General features: G+C 43.0%; 1 protein-coding gene across 7 annotated transcripts in view; it reads right to left on the bottom strand.

Moving 5' to 3' along the window:
- IKZF3 (IKAROS family zinc finger 3) overlaps positions 1 to 19,565 on the bottom strand; it is a 51,374-nt gene that overhangs the window by 20,131 nt on the left and 11,678 nt on the right. For 2 of the 7 annotated variants that reach the window (XM_087770303.1, XM_087770307.1), the window contains exons 1-3: positions 15,056 to 15,193; positions 11,789 to 11,842; positions 10,417 to 10,527 (exon numbers count right to left, since the gene is read on the bottom strand). In XM_087770303.1, the coding sequence (XP_087626429.1) occupies positions 10,417 to 10,527; positions 11,789 to 11,842; positions 15,056 to 15,086 (196 nt within the window). In that variant the 5' untranslated portion in view covers positions 15,087 to 15,193. Of the gene's footprint in view, positions 1 to 10,416; positions 10,528 to 11,788; positions 11,843 to 15,055; positions 15,194 to 17,095; positions 17,226 to 19,565 lie in introns of those variants that run through there. The other 5 variants (XM_087770301.1, XM_087770305.1, XM_087770304.1 and 2 more) reach the window with 5 other exon arrangements.

Raw genomic sequence — 19,565 nt, 5'->3', positions numbered from 1 at the left:
TTAAACCAAATAAATGTTAGAAGGGTTGGAATTTTTCTGCCCCAACACACCTGTTATTGTCCAGAGTCCACTCTGCCTTCCTGACAGCAATTCTGAAGAAAGCTTTGGTACAAAGCAGTCTGAGGAAAAGATGGCTCGGTACAGGTCAGCCTAAAATTAACCAAGTGGTTGCAGAGGTCTGAAGCAACCAAATTCCTTTTTCAGCCCTGACTTCTGCTCCGTGTTCTGGCACGCAGAGGGAATACTGTGAGATCAGGAGACTGGCAGCTGTGTGGAAAGGTTTGTGTCTGTCACTTAAAAATCGTATCAACATATTTTAATGAGATCAGGGAGTTTCCAGGCTGGTCTGCCTTAACCAAGAGGAAGGCAGCTGTAACTTCAAGTAGAAAAGGGAAATTAAACTGAGGAATAACACAATTATCCCTAACACCACTAACAAAGGTCCCCCAGTTGAAAAAAGAAGTGCTATCATCTCTTCTATGCTTAGGAAAGTAAAGAGGTCGTAAGAGGAAAAAAACCATTCATGGTGTCCAACCCAGGTAACTATTTTTCTTGAGGCAGTTCATGAAGGTAATATACACTGCAGAAAAAAAATGCTGTAGATTTTACACAACAAAGTACCAGTGTGATGCGTTAAGGCTGATGCACATGGTTTCATTTCCTGGGGAGATGATTACAAGATGAAAGACATACTCCAGAGTAATATTTTTGTTTCACCTGAAACACTGTAAAAACAATGGGTTCTGGAAAAAATCCAAAATAAAGCTGTGGTGGCAACTTCAGACTGAGTCACTGCATGAACAATGCTTGTATATGTTCTATAAAATGCATGAATAAAAAAAGAAGTCAATAGCAGCAAACAATTAGGACAAGCTAGAGCGTTATCTTAGCTATTCTCTCTAGAAGGAAGTCTCAGAAGGAAACCCCCCCAATTACGATATTTAATCCAAGACCTTGGCATCAAATATAGAGAAAAGAACCTAAGTTTTGTACCGTTGTTAAGCAAAGTTTGCCAGTAGCGTTAAGAAAAGCACAAAGAATAAAACCCAGAAGCTATTAAAGACGACGGCACAAAAGGGTGATGTTGCTCAAGTGTTTTACAAGGAGTGGGGTCATAATCATGAAATCCTCAGCACATGCAAAAAGTCAACTGGATAACAAAGAAACTTAATCATCTTAATGTGGCATTTTAATGACGCTGCTGATTTGCTATGCCAATTCAGAGATAATGAGCCCCTAATGCTACAGATGTTCAGCCAGACTAAAGAAAAAAAAAGAAAAAAGAAAAGCTTTTCTTGTATGCCATTTCCTAACTATCCAATTAAACAAATTGTGAAAGCATATAAATAGTTTACCAGGTTTTGACAGCTGTTAATAGGATTCAGATGCCGAGGAACAAGGGAGTCTATACGTGTGCATATTGAAGGATTCTTGTGACTACCTGGATTTGACAGGTATTAAGCGATGATTCATCACCGTTATCTCCACAAATTGTCCCCAGAAATAGCAGTATAAAACCACAACCTAGCGTGCACATACTAGAGTTGGTCCCCTCCCAGAACGCAAGATTCCTTTACCTAAACCAGCTTGAAGCAGAACAGACAGACGTGGTGAAACTGAAAAAGTCAGCGGAGTTTCCAAATTAAAGTCAGAATCCTGCATGTTTATGAAAAACACCTCTACAATGGAATTAACGTGCCGTGGGGGCAGACACGTTGTGAATTAAAAACCACCCATATTCCTTAATGAATAAAGAGAGGTTTGCAGGACGTCCCATCAAAATTATAAACCAGGGAAAAAAATTTCAAAAAAATCAACGCTCTCCCTAAGGTTTTTTCCTTAAATAACAAAAAGAAACCAATTACATGTGATATACATGTATATATTGAAAATTTGGAGACTATAAGTAATGGGGAATTATAAAATGTGAAGTGACACAACAGCAACATGAGATTTTTTTTTTTTTTTTTTTTTTTAGTAGAGGCAACACAGGCAGAGATAAGGCAACTTTTCTCCACGTCTGTCTTCTACACCACTGCAGATACCAATTCTAGGGAAGGGAAAGGAGTTCAAGCCTTTTTGGCTCAACCTGGCTTTGTTTCTTCCACTGACTCCAGAGGTAAACTCCCCTCGTCACAACAGCAGCGATGCCTTTATGAGATCATTGTTTGCCAACAAAGGAAGAAGCAATCACCTAGAAGCGGCAGCAGCTCTCAGCCAGCCAGCAGCGGCGACAGCAGCAAGGAAGACGTAGCGGCAGTAAACGTGGGCTCCCTCCTACAGCGCGTACGCCGCTAGACCTGTCCCGCTCCGGCGTCCCCGCAGCTGAGGTGCCCTTTTTGTGCCGCTACAGGCCACAGCGGATTCTTCTGCACTGAAAACCCCACGTACTGCATTCGGTACTCCTGTTCTACGATGCACTGGAAATCCGTAGATTTCACTTCCTTGACTTATTAAAATTATTACTCGGACATATTGGCTTTGATTTTATTTTATCTTTGTGCCTTCCAGTATTTTCTTAGTACTGTTGTTCAGTATCCACTTTAGCACAACACCCAAGCATCTATTTTGTTCAGATACCATATGAAGCGTACTTGAGTGGTAATTCCTAAATGAACCAGTGCAGTACGCACCTGGTGGAAATTTCACTTCTAAAAATAGGAGAGAAACTTTCATAATTCCCCTTTGTGGAGTGCGTGCTCTATGGTAATGAGTTTCCTTGTTTTTATTGTGACTTGAAACAAAAATAGAAACAAATCAAACTGAAATGCAGCACTGAGAATTGGAAAGGAAAAAAAAAAAAAAACACCCAACCCAAACCAGGCATCATTTTCCAAGCACTCGGATGTGTATTTTCTACTTCATTAATACCAGTGTCTTTCTATCATTAAAACACAGTGTAATTTATCTAGTTGTACAATTAATTACAACAACAACAAAAAAATCAACCCCCACACATCATCTCCAAGCTCGTGTGAGCTAGGAAACTTGAACTTACACAACTGGTTCTTAAAGCATCTTATTCAAACACAAGGATTTTTCTTATAAAGATGCATATTCCTGTGTAAATCTATACTTTCAGACCTGATATTTCCCATCTATTACCAATTTCTGCCTAATAATAATCTAGTGGGGTTTTTAGGACTTCAATTCAAAAGGTTTCCAAAATATGTTCAAGTTATACTACCAGAAATAGCGATAAAGGAAAAACGTTATCCAAAACCGAGCGCTGCCGAAGCTGGAGTTAAACAGGACAACTGCACAGCAACGCCGGGCAGCACTAGGCCGTGGTTTAGGGAAGGAAACGAAAAACAATGCATTTAACTGACACTACAAAGAGAATTTGGGGAAGCAGAATGTTATTACCTGAGACAACATGACTGGGGGCTAGAAAACTACGGTTAGTACTAGCCTAAAACTATCGCGGGATTTTCTTTTTATTTTTTTTAATTAAAATAAGTGCCAATAGCTTGCCATTTTTCCTCCACCGCCCATACCCCCAGCGTTGCACAGGAGCACAGAGGATCAGAAGGAACGCCATCCCACATCCCCGGGCCTGCAGTGCCCAGATTTTCCAAAGCCTGTCCCAGATGAATTTTGTTGCATTTATGACACCTGTTAACATTACCCTTTCAAATCTTAATATCTTTAAACTCTCCCTCTTAAAAAAAAACCAAACAACAACACAGAAGATGAAGCTGTACGCATTCTTCGCTTCTGTTACAGTTAAGATAACATCGCTCATAGAAAACATTTCTAAAATTACAATTCCTAAAGTCCAGAAAGCCAGATACGATCGCAACCGTTAAATCAGACTTCAATTAGACAGTTAATCAGAGAACATCTGGACCTAACAGTCAGACTGAAAAAGGCCACATGTTAAATTCAGATAATCGCCTTCATTAGTTATATCAAGGGACCTATTACTAATACGACCACTCAGGCATGATCGTCTCTGGTCAACTGCTTTTTCAAATGAACTTCAAATCTGAGAAGTTGAAAGTGTAGTTTCATTTAGCCTTTTTTAATTCATCTCCCAAAAGTCTTTCTTACAATGCAATATACTCTTGTGTTTGATACTTGAAAAAAACAACACGAAGAGAAAATATAATACAATACTGTGGAGAACAGGGAAATCTGTGAGAAATATCAATGGCATTTTAACACCTGTAAGCTGAAGACAGGAGCTTGGTTAAGATGTTGCTCAAAATCCTTCAACACCATAATCTTCACAAAACTAAGTGTATTGTTTTGATTCAACTATAAAAAATTTTCCAGTAGTAAATAACCTAGATTCCAAGACTTGAATTTTAGATTACAAGCCCATTCTCTCCAAATTGAGGTTTTTATAATGAAATACTTATGTTTTACTTTTAGCCTGGTCTTCCACAGAAGCGTACGCATCCACTCTGTGCTCCCTTAGTACCGTTCAGACCCGCGCGCCGAATCCAACCCTATCTGGCAGAGGGGAAGGCTTCTCAGAGTTACCCTGTTCCGACTGTTGGCTTGTTCAACAGACGGCCCAGGAGTACCTGCGTCTCCCAGAACCGCTCCTGGAGGTGGTGCTCCTGCCTCAGGAGAAACAGCCGGCGAGTTTGGCACACTTGGCAGGCGAGGTGCAGCAACAGGCTGTTCAACAAGAATCCATGGAATTGAACTTTGAATTAAGCAAAGTTCGTAACGGCTCCTACAGAGCTGCAGAAGCAACAAAAACAGGAACAAGAACTGGAGCACTTGAATGCAGCATGATGGGAGACCGTGGTGAGAGTACGGCAAAGCCGGCCTCAGGTACCAGGAGTAAAATCCGGTGTCAAGCACATGATGCAAACTTTGCAGAGCTCAACTAGAAGTCAGCCAGCAACAAGACGCAACCCCACTGGAAACCGAGCTTCATCGATTCCAATGCTCATGGAACTATTTGCTGCATTTTAGCAAAGCTTTGACTCTTGTGGATTTATTTCTGCTTTCCGATACCTTTCCAGCAGCACAAACAGTAGTAAACCTGCCCCTTAAACTCACACATTTTGTGCCAAATGAACAGCCTAGTTTGGGGGCAAAACATGAGTCATCTTAATTAACTGATTTCCTTTCCACCAACCCATATTTCTAAAAATGGATTATTTTCTACAATGACATGTGATTTGAGTTCCTAGGGCCGTTTTCTTCATCTTCACTTATTTCCTGCTGGGGGGGTGGGGAGGGAACACACCACAACTCATCTACCCTGGACTAGATTTTATTTTGATGCCAAAGGAATAAGTATTTCTCTCACTTTTAATTTCAAGGAATTATTTGGTATGAATCTGAGATACACACTGTAGAACAAGTGAAGAAAAAGGCAGCTTTAAAAGTTACGGAAAGGAGTCCATCACCTATTGAATAGCGTGGTGCATCCATTCTCCTTCCAGACCTCGTCTGGTCTGATAGCTTACACTATAGTCAGGAGATCTCCGAAGCAAATTCTATTTTCTGCTAACTATAATGGGTTAATTAGAATAAGAAATAGCTGCACTTCTCTGATTATTTCAAGGCAATGACAATATCCGAGTTTCTGTCTCCGCTCTGGGCGACCCATTGTGCAGGGTAGTCCAAGCTGATGTCAATCATTTACAGGCGGCAGTGACACAACTGACTGCGTTGATGTCACTGAACGTGCTTGGCAGCATTCCTGCCGCTGCTAGTACAGTACTGCAGAGATAAAACAAAGTCAAGAGGATCTTTTGTTGATAACACTCAGATGCGACTTTCAGTTCATGCATAGCCACCAAAGCAGAGACCTGACACAGTTAAGCAGTACAGACTCCTTGCCTGGTTTTAACACTTACAGAAATCCCCTGTTAAGTGAACTTCTGCAGCACAGTACTGCTGATGTTGTGAGATAACCCCTGAGTCCCATGAGCGGCAGGCCTCGATCTGGGCTTGGGAGATGTAATATTCTGATAAAAAACGGCACTTCCTTTTCAAGCAGATAAGTGCGTGTGCTAGCAGCACCACTGGAACCTCAAGTACGCGCCTAAGCGAGGGTTTGTCATCCTCTCCTGTCTCACTCCAGCCTTTTAACCGCCCCCTTTCACAGACCTAAATGCAGCAGCAATTAGCATCCATAAACCACAAATGTGGCTTCTATTTCTTTTTATTTCACAACCATGAAAGCTAGCTAACATTCATAACACCCAAAAAGTTGTCTGCCTCAACAGATGAGGGAATTAAGACATAATTAAACGCTCGCGCTTGACTGTGACTCCCATAGGAAAGAACGTGGCTTTTTTTTATTTGATTTTTAAATGAAGGACGCTTCAACTTTGGCCCCTAAAACTTTGGCCCCAGTGTTGGGGGCGCATAAAGAAACAAGGGAAATTAAGTGCTTCCTCCCCTAGCTGTCTCATCGCTTGCCTCTTTTCAGACTAGATACAGGAAGCACCATGGGAACAGCGTATTTTTATGGTTGCAGGCAAGCATACACCATGTGCACCACAGCATGCAGCCTCCATTCCCTTGAGGCAAAAAAAGGGGTTTTCTTTCTTTTTTTTTTTTTTTTTCCCTTGTTCTCCATCAAGCTTTTAATTAACATATTACTGTAGTCTTCTGCCTGATTGCTTGCCCTACGCTTAGCACTCCTCATAGCTGAAGCCCTTTTAAAAGGGGTGTAGAATAGGACAGGTTGAATTGTTTTCATCGAGCGGCAGCTCACCTTCGTCCGTTATGACGCAGACGTAATGAACACCACGTCAGCCAGCGCGTTTGCGTGTGCTCGGAGAAGTACAAATACGGAATTTTTTGCTGAAAAAGTGGATTTTCTTATACCGAAAGAGTACCAGTTGTGATGACGTTTCAGCCCTATACGCTAGTTTATTTAGTGCTTTTATGAAGTTTCTGCAGCCTTTTGAAAGGATCACAGTACCACTTTCTGCAGACCTGACATAAAGGGCTCCACACCAGAGTTTGACAACATCTAGACCTGCCCAGGCTCCAACTTCTGCCCAAAGTCCCAGAACAAGTCCCCACGATGTATTTAGAGTGTCACCCATTAACAAGGCCAGATTCACAAAAAAAAAAATGTATAGTCCAAGAAACTGGAAGATTACTGCTCACTATGAACGCTTGACGAAACATGGAAAAACCAGACATAATCGTACTGAAGAAAAACATGTTATAGACATATTAAGGCAGTGGAAAGCAGGCTATCAAATGCTTGATCTCACTTGATGAGTCAGTGGCCTTATGCTCTTAATGTGGCCTTCAGCAGATGGAACAAACCCTGGGGGCATGGATCATGCAGGGGCTCAGGATAAAGAAACAAAAAAAAAAAAAAAAAAAAAAAAAGAGAGTTTTCTGCGATGCAGGCTATCATCAACGGTGAATTGTGAAGATACTGAAGTGGAATTGCTCGCTACAAAAGGGGTGGATCACGAATACCACAGTTAACATTTATGAGAACCACACAAGCATTTTTCATTATTTCTCTTTAAATTTGATATGTAATGAGGGTATTAGTGATCACACCTGGAGAAGTTCCAAATAGAGCTTTTTTTTTTTTTTTTCCCCCTTTAAACAGACAGACTTTTCAGGTGTAGGCAGGACATAATCCATTTCCCAAGAGCCATGACCGATACTGACGATATTTCTATTCCGTGATTCTGGAGAATACTTTATATTCATTTTTACCAGGGTCAGTGATCCCTGAGCGATAATACTCCCACCAGGGCAGCACTGTCAGAATGTGGTTTCACTTATCTAGAAGTAAGACCGATAGTTATTGAACCGCAAGGACTGCTCAGTGACTAACCTAGCTGCTACTGTTATACAGGAGGCATGACAGGAAAGCTAAGATTATTTGTGAATTTTAGTATCCAACAGCAACTGAAGTGGTGCTGGGCTTTAGGAAGAATTTAAATACACCTACTGATATTCGCATAGCCTAGAGTACTAGCACAGCGTGCTTAATATTTAAGATTTGTGCTTCCGGTATCAGCATGATTGTAGAGGACTGTATGTGAAGCAATGAAGTAAACACAATATATATTTTATTTTGTGCCATTTATCGCTAAGATACTGTAGCTATCTTTTTTTCGTGCATTTAAAAAAAGCATTCTCCTAGCAATCGCGTCTTTATTCCTACAGTGAGAATCAAAGAATAGAGCACTGTGGTACTGAGTAGGTTCGCACTCGCTTTATAATGAATGAATGCGCTAATGGTAAGGGAGTCTGTCGGAGTGAAATGTTTTATTGATATTTATAGCATTATCTTTGAGATGTAAGTTTTCAGTATTTGCATTCCAGAACAAATTGTAAAGAGACTTAAGAGATCAGCAGCAATATAAAAAATGGATCATATATTAGAGCAGTATCAATATAAACATTCTCTCGCAAGTGTTTAAGTTGTACCTGACTTAAACGTATGGAAAAGAGCCTGCGAAACGGTACTGAAGCTGAAGGGCACAGGATAGTCAAGGACCTGACAAAAAGACCTGCTAGGGGCCATGACACTGCACCTGCAAGCGGTAAGACAGGGCTCCGGGAACGGGAAGGTGGGGAGAAGCTAACGCAATTCCTCTCGGATGGTCAATATTGAGGGGTTTGTGAAAGAAACCCTGTCCTCGCTTCCTGTATCCATGGCTTAGTGACTAGGAGGAGCGAAGGGCAGGGACGCCGGGAATGCAGAGGTAGAAGAAATGAGCTAGTGCAAGTGGAAATGGCATAAGGGAGGGACAGAGAGCTGGAATACGGCTGCGAATATTTTATGTGCTGTGGGATCTGGAAGAGAGATCAGATGCCTTGGATGGAGAAAAGGCTCAAACCTTCCACGTTCTGTGGATAAAAACATTAAACTTCTCTTTTTAGGGTAAGCAGAGCAGATCTCACCTGCCCAAGCTGGAATCTACGCTGCAGGCATCTATACTAAGCTACTCTCCACTGACTATAAATGGAGTCCTGCTACGCAGCAGCTACTCTGGGGACACGAGGCACTTCATCCTAAGTCAGACACCCAAATTTGGTCAGAAAACCTGCATGCTCTCTCTCCATCGACTGTCAAGAAAGGCCAGACGCCAGTACAGTTCTAGACACCAGTGCTGTAGATACCTAAGTGAGATTAATTTCACCCTCCTCATGGACTCTTGCTAGTGCAGCACTCCCTTGAGTGTTTCACGTTGTTTTATACTTCATGAATAAATAGAAAAAGTTTAATCTTTAATAATGCAAAAGTTTAACCTCTGAACATTTCATTTCAGTCCAAAATAATCACATTTACGTTACAGGGAACAACCAAGGCTACACTCGGGCAACCAAAACAGAGACAATTCTTTAGTGATTTACTTGATTCATGTGATACGTAAACACTACCTCAAAACTGCTAACCAAAGCCACAGACATAATTTGTCTTGACACTGCTGTACTGCCATGGACATGCAGTACTTGAAAGGCAACGTGAAACTGGTAAAACAATGTATGCCTTTTCCCCAGTATATGTATACCACATCCTCTACCAGGCAGCATTTTTCACTGTTTGTGGTTGAGAACTGGCATAAATGAACACGCTCAGCTCACTGGCAGGAATGTTTATTAATGCTGTGATTTCAGTTTATGAGCTTCTACATCAAGGAAGAAATTCAAGGTCTCTTGCTCGACATCTGTGTCATACACAGATATACAAATCCTGAACTCTGAGGGCCTGTCAGACTGCTGAGCCCAGGAGCTGCTTCTTTTAGCTATTAAGTGAAGAGGGCCTACTAGTTTTTAAAGATACACAGAAATATGCATTTATGTAGGACCTCTTAAATAAAAAATAGTACATATTGGTTTAATATTTTATTCAAACCTGTGTCTTCTTTCAGAGTTGTATAGGAAGGGTCTACTGTTCAAAATAAACAATAAACGTAATAAACTGACCAGCCTTCTGCCCACCCCCAGTTTAAAGTACAGGATTACGGCTACAGTTTTAAATTTTACAGGGCTGAGTTGCCCTATGAATATGAGGTAACTTATCCTTTCTTTCAAAAATAAAAAAATTTGCCAACTTATTTTTCAGATATCAGAGTAGCTTAACAACATTAATAAAAGTGCAGTCCTAACAGACGCATTTGTCATATGCAAACTACTTTTAAGAATTTGTACGCTACAACACACATTAAAAGAGCTCACCCTATGCACATGCTTTTTTATCTTGCTATCCCTATTTCATAGACCCTGTAAAAGTGACCTTTATAAAATGCACGTGAGGTTCCCTGATGGGAAACAGTTGCTCCTCCTTTGCAGCATGTTGGAACACTCTAATTGTATTGTCATTCGTTTTGCAGACATGCAGGAAAACCAGAGCCATGATCCAGAATAAACTTTCTAATCACTCTCATAGCATAATCTGATGAATAAAGAGACAAAATATAACTAGTATTTTTCAGAATTCAATCTCCACTTTACCTCCTGCTTCTTCGTTAGACCGATTGTGTTCCTTCATATCTTCCGCATTATCCATACTTTCCATTTCCTGGGATTTGTTCAGATTACAGTCTGTCAAAACCTCCTGTCCTTCTGAAAAAAAAAACAACAAAAAACAAAAAACAAACAACCACAAACAAAAATTAACTGTTTATGCTCCAAGAACATTTCCAGGTGATTACCTCAAGGTATCTGCAGACTCCCAGTATTGCTCACAATGTTCTTCCTACAGATGCATTAGTTGCAGTTGGTTGAATGGCTTGGCTTCCCAAAGTCATACGCAAGCTCTCACACAGAGTACACACCTTTAAGGCTTGAGCTTTTGCTCGGATTTAACTGTTCTGGAGGTTGTTCCAAATGACAACAAACCAGGAGTAAAATCCAGTACAGGTAACTCTGTATCACATGTATTCTGACAACTGCTGCTAGCAGGAAAGCAAGCAAGCAAGCTTTTCAGAGCATGGAAAAGGAATCACAGCTCTACTTTGTTCATTTGGGCAAAATATTAATCATTCTGGCCCCAGGCCAGGAAACTGCTCAAGCACGTTTAATCGGAAGCCTCTTTGAACCCAGTTGCAATTCTCTGCTTACTTCACATATGCCTTTTTAAATATCAACACTATCAGAAAGTTTTCTGCTGATCACTGTGGCAACAGTATGTCCCAGAAATCCAAGCCTCTCTTCTCTGAAATACAGCCAAATTTTTAACTACAGTGAAATTTATTTGGGTGAAGTTTTTCAAATAAAGCCTCTTTCATAAAAACCATAATACAGACTAACTCAATACGACGCACATTTCTGTAAATTTCAGGTCAGTATTTTGTTTAAAAAACTGACAGTGTTTTCTTTCAACAATCCTGTGAATTTTTAAAGTTCACAGAAACATTGTGCAATTGCTGTTAAAATTGTTTAACTAATTAACAGTTGGACAGTAAGAAAACCAGTCCTTCTCAAGCTAAATATTACATTGGATCTGAAAACAGTTTTATTTTCTGCTTAGCAAGAAAGTAAAGCACTTGTCCAACTTGCACAAGAGGTTTGTTTTCATATTTTTGGAAATGCAGTCAACCAAAAGAATCACATTATTCTTGCTTCCCTAATCAAAACTTCCAGCTTCCTTCTGAAAGCATTTCATTTCCTACTACACAGTCTTTTTTTCCCCTTTAGTATCATTTTCCAATATTATATTGAACTTCCACAATTTTATTTCAATTCTAGAATTGACTTTTTGCCTTTAATGCTCATCTTTGTATTTGTGAGTGTCCTGGGTAAGCTGCAATTCATATATTTTTTTCCATTTAAATTGAAAATTTTCAAGAGAGGGTGAAAGAACGTAACTTGAACAGCACAGTACCTGCAGCCATGGGCTGTTCCTGAGAATTACTGAGGTCCATACCTGCCTGTGAATCTGCAAAAGACAGAAAAGCAGTCTGAGTTGCTTAGTATTTAGAATCATTCATGGCAGTTATTATAATCTTATACATTCCTGTTTTCTTGACTGAAGGCAAAATTGAAAAAGCAAAACTCTCAAAGAAACAAATACCAAATAATCATTATGTTTCGTTGTACAACTTCTTTCTATCTCGAGCACTGTCATGTGCCCAGAAAAGGGATTAAGTATTATTTTCTAACTTCAAATAATTACAGAACAGAATAACTTTACACTTCTGACTTAACATCTCATTCTGCACCCTGCGAGCACAGCATAGCGGTAGTAACTCTATATAGGAAGTGAATTTCTCTGCAGCACAAAGTACAAGTCACATTTCTTTTTCAACACAAAGGGAAAACCCTATTATCTTCACAAGATCTGCTTGGGTTTCATGGGAATGCAAGTCTAATTCCCATTGACAAATTCCGATCAGGAATTTGTAAAAAAAAAAATTTAGAGGACTACGTATGTGGCCTGCTTTCCAAAAGCGCTGAGCACTCAGCGGACCGCTCTGAAGGCAACATAAGCTGCAGCTATTTACATCTCCCACTCCAGCACCCGCATTTAGGCTGGCCAGGTTAACTGGAGGCACAGACCTGACCTGTCCAGCTAAGTCCTTACTCGACGCCTTGCTGTCTTGAGATTTCATTGATATGAGGGTTGATTTTCTCAAGTCTCACAGCTACCTGCCTCCTTCCTCCTTTCTTTCCTCTAGCTTTTTTTTTTTCCCTCTTTTTTTTTTTTTCTCTTTACATACCAGAAAAATCTTTCCTCATCTTTGAACATAAAAAATAATAGCTCCAAGACTCGTAAAATTCATTCCTGGCAGTTACATAACAGAAATACACATGCAGTGGCCATGAGGTGTTAACCACTAGTGACATTTACCCCATAATTATCTATCTTTACCACCACTGCGTATGGAACATTTTTGTGGTCTCCGCAACGTCAAAATATAAAGCTCTGTTAACTCTACAGCAAAGCAGCCTAGTATCAGATGAGGCTATCCAAAAAACTGCATGAATAGAGGACGGGCTGATGCATCCAACAAAATAAAGGTAAACTCAGAGAAGGAAAAAAAAAAAAAACAGAACTATCCAGCAAATCTTTTTTAAATGTTTGGTTCTGTTGTCTCCTAAATGAAAGCATTCAGCTCCCATTTTGCAATAATGGGTTTGAGAGTTGCATTATGCATGTAGTTCCCATTGCTCTGAACTAGCTATTACCAAAGAGCAGCAAGAAAAACCCAACGCATCTTAGGATGGACTTATTAATGATTCAAGCCATCCAGCAGCAGCCTGAGCTCTTCAGGGTGTAACTCCTGACTGGAGACAAGTTGTTGAGCCATTAGCGCTTATGAAATGTATCCTAAAATTAAATCAGAGCTCCTATCCTTTCATGCAAATTTAGCACGAATGCAAGCTTTTCGTTAAGTGGCTTTTATTAGAGCTAAGAACGTTGCTTTGTGTCATAAAGACAGTCGTGGAATTAAATGACAAAAAGTTCAAATATTTACTAAATCTGTATTTTTAAAATAAATAAATAAGATCAAGGAACTCCATAGTTATAGCTCTTAATTTGTCTTTGTTTCATTTTATCATATCAGGAAAAGTGAGGTAGAAAGAAGCGAATGGACCAATTTACACTGCGAATAACAATGGGGAAACCAGCAAATACATGGTACGTGAACAAAATTCTCTCTAGTACCAATTTTAATTTTACATTGCGATAATATAGATACTTAAATTACACAAACCCTTGTAATTGTGCAAATAATTAAGCCTTGGGCAAGACAATGAAATCCCCATTATTCTGTAATACTTGAATTCGATTTTAGTTGCATTCAGAAATCCTGTGCGGTTGCCCCATTTGGGCGATAAAGCACCGAACTGGTCAAAGCCCCAGGATGAAGCAAGAAGGGTGCCTGAAGGGTGGGGGGAGAGGTGTGGCTTGGAAACTGCAGCAATTCTGCCTTCCCCTGGGCTGCCAGGAGGTCTCGAAATGAAAAATTAGAGCCCCTGTGCGGCTGCTTCAAATAAGCTCATTCTGCATGTATTCCTGTATAACGATATTGTTTTAGAAACCACTGCATTCCCCAGGACACCTCCCGAGCACACAGTCACTCCACCAAGGATGCATACATCGCTACAGCTTATCGGGTAAATCGCGCCAGCGCAAGCTTTGTGTCACAGGGCTCAGCGCGAGCCCCCCAACACTCAGCTCTTCTGTTCCCAGCCCCTCTGAACCGCAGCTGCAGCACAGCTTGGTAGAGAACGGTCCTGCCTGAGCCATGCGGCAGCCCAGCAGGACCTGTTCAGCCAGTCCTCCGACACTCATCTAGTTAATTTTGAGATCATCTCTGCGTATTTATTTACATTTTGTTGAGCATAAGAGGCTCCTGTCCACGATGGGCTGCTGGGCAGTACAACCCTTCTGAAGAGATAAGAACAACGGACACACTGTATAACGTTTCTCTTTTCTGTTGAGAAATAGCTCAGTCTTTGTACCACTTTCAAGCCTCCGACATCCACTCATCAGCACCTGGTTTCTTTATGATATCAGTCTCAAGTAGCTTTTTACAGCCTTAGTGGTCTCCTAATATTTAACCTCAGGTCTCTTTCCCAAGAAAAGTATTTTAAGCCAGATCCTTCACTGTGTCACAAGTGTGCTGGAAGGAGAAGGTCTAGGAAGCTTCCATCCCCGATTCTGTACAAATAAGACCATATTTCTACCCAACGTCCAGAAAAGCACAACACGGGAAATCACTTACAGAACACGTTAGTCTTCCCAAGCTCCACAGAGATCCACTGACAAGGGTGCATGGAAAGAAGACGCTTGTCTTGTGTGTGCTGCAGCTGACGCACGATGTTCATTTACAAAGCAGAAGTAAAATTCATGTGCCTTTGAAACCAATCCTTAGCCATCCTGTGTTCTACGCCAATAGCCAAAGTGAGCAAAAATATTCAAATAGCTTGCTAAAAAAGTGTTATGGCATTTTAATACATAACTGTATTAATGTTTTATCCTGGTATTTGACCAGTTAACAGAAGCAACAAGACAGCCTACCTGTATTTTAACCAAAAAAAAAAATATTATTTTCAAATAAATTATACCACTAATATCCTTCTAACATCAACACAGCTGTAGGCAACAGAACAGAAGGTACATCTTGAATTATGATCATCTTACCTGTTTGCCTCCAAAGTGAAAACCAGAACATTGCCTTTTTACTGCCAGCTGCATTTTTCAACCCAACAGCATTGCAAAGTGGACATCTTTTTAAATCCCATATGCTCTTAGTCCTTCTATCACAGCATATGGAGCAAACTCAGCTCGTTTCCTTGTCTTTGCGCCGTCTTAAGAGGCACAAGCCAGCCAAAATAAAAACCACACCAATCTCAGCCACCGCCCTACAGGTAGACTCCCACAGCCTTATCCCTGAACGCTCGCAGCGGAGCCAGCGCCTTCGCGATGTGCAGCAGTCAACCTCCTTCACCCCAGCACGTTTTTCACCTTCAACCCGCGTTGTCCTATTAAAGAGAGAAAGCCTATCTAATTTCCCCACTGAATGGCCTTCTGCAGCATTTACAGTCTCCGTGGCTTTCTGAAGAAGGCACCTGGACCAAATAAACTCTTTGCACTTTTAATAATAGGGTCTCTAACACTTCACTGCTCTTAAGTGCCAGGTAACGTTTGAAATGACACAGGCATTTTACGTGCACGTGTCATTTTGGGAAGAAATCCTGACAGCAACGGGTAACTAAGGATAACATTTTTCTCAGTTTGTAGCATATTCTGCTGTTCAGAAGGTCCTATCTTCTAGCAGTTCAAGATGTTCATCCCAGTACAGCAAATGGAAATGACAGCATGAGATCAGTTCTTGTGATCTTTGCAAAAATAAACCGGTCACGAAGAGATACAACCCAGCAGATCGCAGACTTTGGCTTCCTAGACCCAGGTCTCAGAGACCTACTCTTGCCAGTGCCCGTTTCCCACTTGGTGACCGTACGGAGCCTCCCCACGCTGAGCACAGACGATCGAGGACAGAAGTGCTACCCCTTCGTCCTCAGCGGCAAATTTCTCATCGACTCCAGTGGAACTGAGATTTTCCCAAGACCCATAGCAGTTATTGTATCCAGAGATAATACAGTATATCACTGTCTTCTGCATTAACTTCATCCCAAACGTAACAAGCTCAGCCACATTAACTGATCCTCATCATCCCCACATACAGAACTAAAACCTGAAGCATTGTTTGCACCTTAACTTTAAGCGTACAAGAAACAGGAGCAGAAAAAAGAGACTTCTCAAATGATCTCAGCTGTAGTGGCAGAAACATGCTTATTTTCTAATCAGAGACTAAGATTACTGACATACCTAAAGAGCTTTCTTCTCCCACAAGAGATACACAGCTGTCCCGACTCGATCAAGAAAACGAGGTTGCATTTTTAAGTGCCAAACTGCCACCAGCCCCCTTCTTTCAAAACGTTAGTTACACCTCTCGAGCAGTGATAGTCTCAATTAAGTCAGATTCTATGAGAGCAAATATTTAAATACAAACATTTAAAAAAACCTTTAGCAAAGGAAAATACATTTTTAAGTAGACCACTGCATCTAACTTAAAATAACCAAAAACCTCAAGTCATTGAGACACAGTGGAACCTAAACTCGAGCCCTAAAAACGATGAGTTGAAATAGCCTGGTAAGAACATCCACCTCTGAACTCATAAATCAAGGGATGCTTCGCAACGCTGCTTTGCCAGGCTTGTTAAAAACACCGGTAATTTTGCTTTTCTTCAAAAGCTGTAGCCCAAGATTAACTCGCAACGTATTTTTCTGCTGGCTCTGAAAGTTACATGCACGTTTTACAAGCGAAAAGAAACCAACACGCCCTTTAATTCGTTAAGACCCAGAATACGCACAGTAGGTAAAGCCGGCTCTAAAACCCAACTTTATCGTACATGTTGTGATGTTTCTGAAATTAAACAGAGAGGGAGGGAAAAAAAGCCCCGTTCGTTTCCTGTTTAACTGCAACACGCGATTAGATTTCTCCTCCAGAGGCTGCAATCTGTTTGCAGAAAGCGCTGAAGAAGCCGCTTGGAAGTAAACGGGAGGTGGAGCACGGTGCGAGCGCCCCGAGCGGGGTCGGCGGGGAGGAACGGGCAGCGGCAGCGCCTCCCCCCCCCCCCCCCGACCCCTTCCCGGGGAAAGACCGGGGTCGTTTCTCACCTTCCATGCTCCGGCCGCGGCTCCCGGCTCCACCTGCCCGCCCGGGCCGGGGAACTGTCGGGGCGGGCGGCGGGAGCGCACCGGCCTCGCCTCCCTCCCGCCCGCCCGCCCGCCGCGGGCACCGCGACATCCGGCCCGGCGGCGGCGGCGCTCGGCGGGCGGAGAGCGGCGCCGGGCGGCGGCCAGCGGAGCCGCCCCGCTCCCGGCCCCGGCGTCTCGGCCTGCCTCCGGGCTCGGCGCTGGGGCTGAGCGACGGCTGCTCGGCGGGGGGGCTGAGGGCAAGGCGGGTGTTTTGGGGGGCCCCGGCCGTTTTCGCAGGACGAACGGCATCAGGCGGCGGGGAGCGACCCCGGCACGGGAGGCTGACGCCAGCCCAAGCGCCGCGCTCGCCTCCAGCAGCCCGGCCAAGGCCGTAGGCGACGGCCAGCGCAGGCAGACGCTGAGCCCCGGGGAGGCAGAGCTGGGGCACCCTTGCTCTCGCACAACACGCTAAGGGGTCAAAGCAAAACACTGGGAACCCTCTGCTTTAGGGAAAGCATCCCTCTCCGTGGGAGATGAGCTCTGTCCCCACCATCAGAGGTGGCTCCACAGGTAGAGAAGCCGAGGCAGGCGCGCCATCAGGAGCGGGACCAAGGGGAGCAGCTCCGGGAGCGATCAACCAGCCTCACGAGGGTAACGCTACCCTGAGGGTGCGGGCACGCTCACGTCTTCAGGGCCAAGGCAGGCGGGTGACGGCGCAGACCCCCAGCCGCCCGCCGCAGCTCGAGCTAGGTCAGCGCTTCCCTCCAATGCCCGTCTCCACTTGCAAGCGTATCCAACGAGAAGCCCGTGCCGTTTCCCTGCAGCTCCCTCAGCGCTGCCGGGTGGGAAGCCGTTCAACAGCCCCTTCTGTGAAAGACAAACGGATCCGCGACCCCTCACGGACAGCCAGTCAAAAAATACTACTTCGCGTTCTAGGGAGCCCTTCGTCTTTAAAGCAAGCGCTAACACCCAAAATAGCGCGGGAAAGCCGTTTGCGATGGCTGGGGTTAGGTCACTCAAGGGACAATAGCGATTCATACGGAGAGTTTAGCGGGGCGACACGCAGCTATTTCGCGTTGGCAGACTTGTGACTCATTTTATTTTACGCTGCAGAGCCAAGCAGCCTAAGCCTTTATTAGAGCTGGCGTGGCAATTGTGCGCCGTGACGCCCACACGCACGTGGGAGAATTAACTTCTTTTCTACGTACTTAATTTCCTTTGTGTGCAGTTTGTCCTGGCTCTGTTTACACAGCACGTAAACATGGTACGGCGGCCTCAACTGTTGAACAAATGCTGCTTTCTTCGCATTGTTCGTTAACAGATCGCACTCCTCAGACTGTACATTAAAGTTAAACAACTGAGATAAGAGTAAAATAAAACTTATGTTAAGTTAGCCGTTTTTCTTAACGAAGTAGCATGGCTATTTAAAAGAAAATCAAGTTACAAAATTGTTTAATAAATTAAAGCAAAGATTAATTTCACTCCTAGTGCTGGGGGGATGGTAACTGATAATTTCTTGCACGTTTAGGACAGAAGGCTGAAAAGAGGCTCACTCCACCCAGGGCTTGGACAGGGCTTTGAGCAACCTGACCTAGGGCAGGATGTCCCTGCCCACGGCTGGGGGTGGCACCAGATGACCTTTACGGGTCCCTTCCGACCCAAACCCTTCCACGATTCACAAGGAAGCACGAGCTGTGCCAGAACAACACGGTCTTGACTTGACGTGCAAGCCAAGCGCTCGCCGTGGCATTTTGCTTCACCCAAAGCCTGGAGCTATTTACCAAGAAAAGGCCTAAAAAGAGAACGGCTGGCCTAGATCTCAGATCGGCACCGAACACCCGTACCTGCCGTGCTTTGCCATCAACACAGAGTTCGCGTTTGCAGCTTTGCACTCTGATGAGCCAGGGAACAGCCGAGAGAGAAAAAGGAAAACAGCAAACCCAAGATGCTGTAGGCGGAAGGCTCGCTGGTGATCTGCACCCCCAGGTGCACTTCTGGGCCCTTGGGGTTATTGCTGCATCTCTGTTACAGTTTTATACTTATTTCATCACATTGTGCTTTTGGGTTGGGGGTTTTTTTGGCCCTGCAACTCAGCTGTATTTTAAAACTGATAAATGAATGTTCTGGGGTAAGAAGATTGAGGGAGGCTTAATGGATTTTGTTCCCTTACTACATATGTTTTCCACAAAGGGGTCTGGAATCAGCAATAACACCCACGCAACCTGAGAATCTACAAGTTAACCGAGCGGCAGATGAAATTGTGATCTGACCTGATCACTTGGACATCAAACCAAAGACAGCGAGCGCGAGTTACCATGGCTCAGGTCTCTGATAACGAGACAACACGGAAACATGATTCTCCTGCTTACTTTCCGTGCTGTGTCAACGACTGCTTCTTAAATTGACGCTTTTCCATCACTTGGAAAAAGATTCTGGAAATAGTGTTAAA

The sequence above is a fragment of the Nipponia nippon genome, unplaced genomic scaffold (genome assembly GCF_047370975.1).
Source record: "Nipponia nippon isolate SJK-2023a ecotype South Korea unplaced genomic scaffold, ASM4737097v1 scaffold_32, whole genome shotgun sequence".
Taxonomy (NCBI): domain Eukaryota; kingdom Metazoa; phylum Chordata; class Aves; order Pelecaniformes; family Threskiornithidae; genus Nipponia; species Nipponia nippon.
The sequence above is the reverse complement of the archived record's forward strand: the minus strand, read 5'-3'. Positions and strand labels throughout refer to the sequence as shown.